Genomic DNA, 3,813 nt, shown 5'->3' with positions numbered 1-3,813 from the left:
AAAAAAAAAAAAAAAAAAAAAAAAAAAAAAAGAAACAAAATCTTATTTCACCCTGATTTATGTATTTTAGAGAAGTTCACACATTTTATTATAGAAAAAGTAGGAATTTCTGCATCGGATTCCACTTTCTGTTGTTTTAAACTGAAACGGAATGCAGTGTTTCACTAGAGAGGGGTTTCTGAAGCCCTGGATGATTTTCATGCATCATTTATTCACTTCCTTGTTAAAGGAGCTTCCTGTGCAAGGTGCTTCACTGTACATGTCGAGAATAAATGATGAGTGAGACAGACACAGTCCCTCTTTCAAGGACCTCTCCTGGTAGAGACAGATATGAATCAGATAACCACGCCAATGAGTGCATAACCACACAGAGCGACAGTGAGAGGAACATAGTTTTGTGAGAGTATGTATCAGAGAAGGCTCTGAAGTAGACACACATCACGAGACAGAACTAACTGCAAAGCTTGGGTCTGGGAACTGATACCAAGACAGGGCTGGGGCTGTGCTGACACCAGGACATGTGTGAATTTTTGAAAAGATAACTCTGGTGTTACTGTAGAGACATTGAATTCAAGGAAGTGAACTAGAAGGCTGTTGTAGTTATTCAGTAGAAATGTAGGCACAGAACTGGAAATAAAGAGAAATAAAGGAACCGTAGTCAGAGATGTTTAAAATTTAAGTGGTAAAAACAAACAAAAGAAATACTAATTGATTAGACACGAGAGCCCTAGGAATGGGGAGGCATGAAAAAGAATGATTTGTTTTCTGAGTTGCAAAGCAGCCTTTGCCAGTAGATCCAGGGGGAAAAACCATGTTTGGTTTTAGACATTGTAGGATTTGAGGATGAGTCCATTGTGGATCAGAGAAGGCTGTTAAGGAAAGGAAGTCTGGGGATTTAGCTCAGTGGTGCTGTGCCTGCCCTTGTAAGTGCAAGGTCCCAAGTTTGATCCCCAGTAACGCAAAAAAAAAAAAAAGTTGGGGGGATACATGGGTCTGAAACTTAAAGGAAGAGTCCGGACCAAAGGTACTGATTGAGGATTCATTAGATTACTGATGGTTATTGATATTTTCTGGGGACTGAGTATAGATACAGAAGACAGTTTAAGCAGAGCCTTTAGGAACTTCCAACTCCAATAACAAAATACCCTTCGAAAAGGACTAAAAAGAGAACCTAGAGAGATAAGGAAAAAAAGCAAATGTAACAAAAATCGAAGCAGCAGAAATCTTTCATACTGAGAGGTTAAAATCAGAGCAGGATAGGAAGATGTTATTGCACATTCTAAGCAGATGGCTGCATTAATATTTGTTTTAAATGTGCATTTTTCTTTAATGCAGAAACATCCACTGTGCTTCTTACTAGAATAAACTGTGCAGACTGGCCTGATGTATGCACTAAGCAAAATGTTACTGAATTTCCTGCCGTAAAGTTGTACAAGAAGGGTGAGAATCCTGTATCTTATGCTGGTATGTTAGGAACTAAAGATCTCCTAAAGTTTATCCAGCTGTAAGTATTCAGCTTCACAGCAAAATTTCTAAATTTGGGGGTCTGTAGAGGTGCTAATTCTCATACTTGTTCTTATGCTTTGAATAGGTGATGGAGTTTACTAGAATTGATCACAGAGTAAATGTTCGTAAGAGTCTATATATACTCAGTCACTTTTGGGAAACTAGTTAAAATGAAGCTGGTTTTTAAAAAAGAGTATTTAATTGGGCCAGGGATTTAACTTGGTGGTGCCGCCACCTGCCTTGCAGTTTGATCCCTGTACCCCACCCCCAAAAAAGCATTTAATTGTTTTTATTTTGTCAGAATTTATCTTGTATAATAAATTGATAAATTCAAATGTTTTTAACAACCTAAAAATTTCTTTAAAAATTAAATTTTAATATAGTTGTATATTCACCCAGCAACAGGATTTCGTGTCCAGTGAGTATAACATCTATCCAAGAAGCAGAAGAATATTTAAATGGGGAACTATATGAAGACCTGGTCACCTCCTCAAGTGTGTCAGTCCTGGGACTATTTAGTCCAGCCATGACTATGGGTAAGTGGAGTGCAGCTTTTAAATTATAGAATGCATAGTTACATACTCATTGCTTTCTAATGTTTCTTTTTTTTAAAAGATAATTTTAAAAATATAGAGAATTATGAGGAAATAATTAAACTGTAAATTGGGTAAATTTTTAAATCTATTCCATCTTTTTTCTGTACACCTGTATGTTAATTACATATTTGTATATGTCCAGTGTAGTTGGGCTAAAACTGTGTCACCAAGTTAGTATCTTGCTGTTTTTATTTTATTTAACGTTACATTGGTATATTTTCCCATGTGATTAATATTCTTCATAAACATCATCACTGTAATATTTGATTGAATACATATATGCTGTAATTTATTTATACAGTATGCTGTTTCTTTTTTTCCCCCAAAGGGGAACAGCATTTTTGAGTCTTGGTGTGAATTTTGGACTATTTGAGGAATGTAGGGTCCCAGTAGAATAACTATATCTTTTGTAAATTTTGGCTGCACTACTCATTTTTTAAATGAGGTTTAAGTGTTTTGTTTAGTGAATTAGTATGGGGTCTTCATAGGTCAAGCATTTTAAGCTTTTGTCATTGTGTTCCAATGATTTTTTTCCTACTTTGTTTTTAACTTTGCTTAGTAACAGTTTAAATATACCAGTTTAAAGTTTTGTTTTCAAGTCTGTTTTTTAGATTTCTTCCATTGCTTTTAGGTATAAAAATCCTTAATCCACTTAATTTATTCACTTATATTTTTGGTTTGGCATATATTTTCTTTAATTTATATATTTTAAAAATAATATTTATTTGTCTTCTAAACTTCAATTTTTTTTTTCCCTGTACTGGGGATCAAACTCAGGACCTTGCACTTGTGAGGCAGGCACAATGCCACTGAGCTAAATCCCCAGCCCTAAATTTATATCTTTTATTCTTGCTGTAAATATTTTTCTTTTTAAAAATTGTAGTAAAATGCACATAACATGAAACTTATCACCTTAACAATTTTTGGTCGTGTAGTTCACTATGTTAAGTATTCACATTGTTGTACAACTGATCTCCAGAACTTTTTTATTTTGCAAAACTGAAACACTATATTCAATAAAGAACTTCACTCATTTCTCCTCCCTTCCAGGCCCTTGTAACTTCCATTTTACTTTTAGTTTATGTGAACCTGTAGCATGTGCTAGAATTTCCTTTCATTGTGAGTCTGAGTAGCACATCATTGTGTGTATATAACCACATTTTTTTCTTCCATCAGTGAATGCTTGGGATGCTTTATGTTTCCTGGCTATTGTAAGACTGATGTAAATATGAGTATATAGATACCTCTTTAGGACTTTGTTGTAGTTCTTTCAGATGTATTCTTAGAAGTGGAATTGTTGGATCATATGGTAATTCTGTTTTTAAGTTTTTGAGGAACCACAGTATGCGTGTATGTGTATTAACAAGAGATTGAACCCAAGGTCTTTGCACTGAGCTATATACTTAGTCTTTTTTATGTTGAAACAGGGTCTTCGTAGTTTTGTGGGCTGGTCTCAAACTTGTGATCTTCCTGCCTTCCCCTGCATGAATTTTAGGATTACAAGTGTGCATCATCACACTTGTCTGAACATCATTTCATTGTGCTTGTTGGCTATTGGAATGTCTTCTTTGGAGAACTGCCTACTCAAGTTCTTTGCTCATTTTTTTTTTGGCGGGGGGTACCGGGGATTGAACTCGGGTCCTTGTGCTTGCAAGGCAGGCCACTGAACTGCTGAGCTAAATCCCCAACCCTCTCATTTTTTTTTTTTTTT

The 3,813-nt window shown here is 35.2% G+C and overlaps 1 protein-coding gene across 1 annotated transcript in view; it reads left to right on the top strand.

Moving 5' to 3' along the window:
* Txndc16 (thioredoxin domain containing 16) overlaps nt 1-3,813 on the top strand; it is an 80,230-nt gene that overhangs the window by 53,353 nt on the left and 23,064 nt on the right. The window contains exons 13-14 of the mRNA XM_019208715.2: nt 1,336-1,504; nt 1,906-2,042. Coding sequence (XP_019064260.1) covers nt 1,336-1,504; nt 1,906-2,042 — 306 coding nt within the window. The remainder of the gene's footprint in view (nt 1-1,335; nt 1,505-1,905; nt 2,043-3,813) is intronic.

Source organism: Fukomys damarensis, unplaced genomic scaffold (genome assembly GCF_012274545.1).
Source record: "Fukomys damarensis isolate Sample0158 unplaced genomic scaffold, DMR_v1.0_HiC HiC_scaffold_17, whole genome shotgun sequence".
Taxonomy (NCBI): Eukaryota; Metazoa; Chordata; class Mammalia; order Rodentia; family Bathyergidae; genus Fukomys; species Fukomys damarensis.
This window is presented reverse-complemented; position numbering and strand designations above follow the sequence as displayed.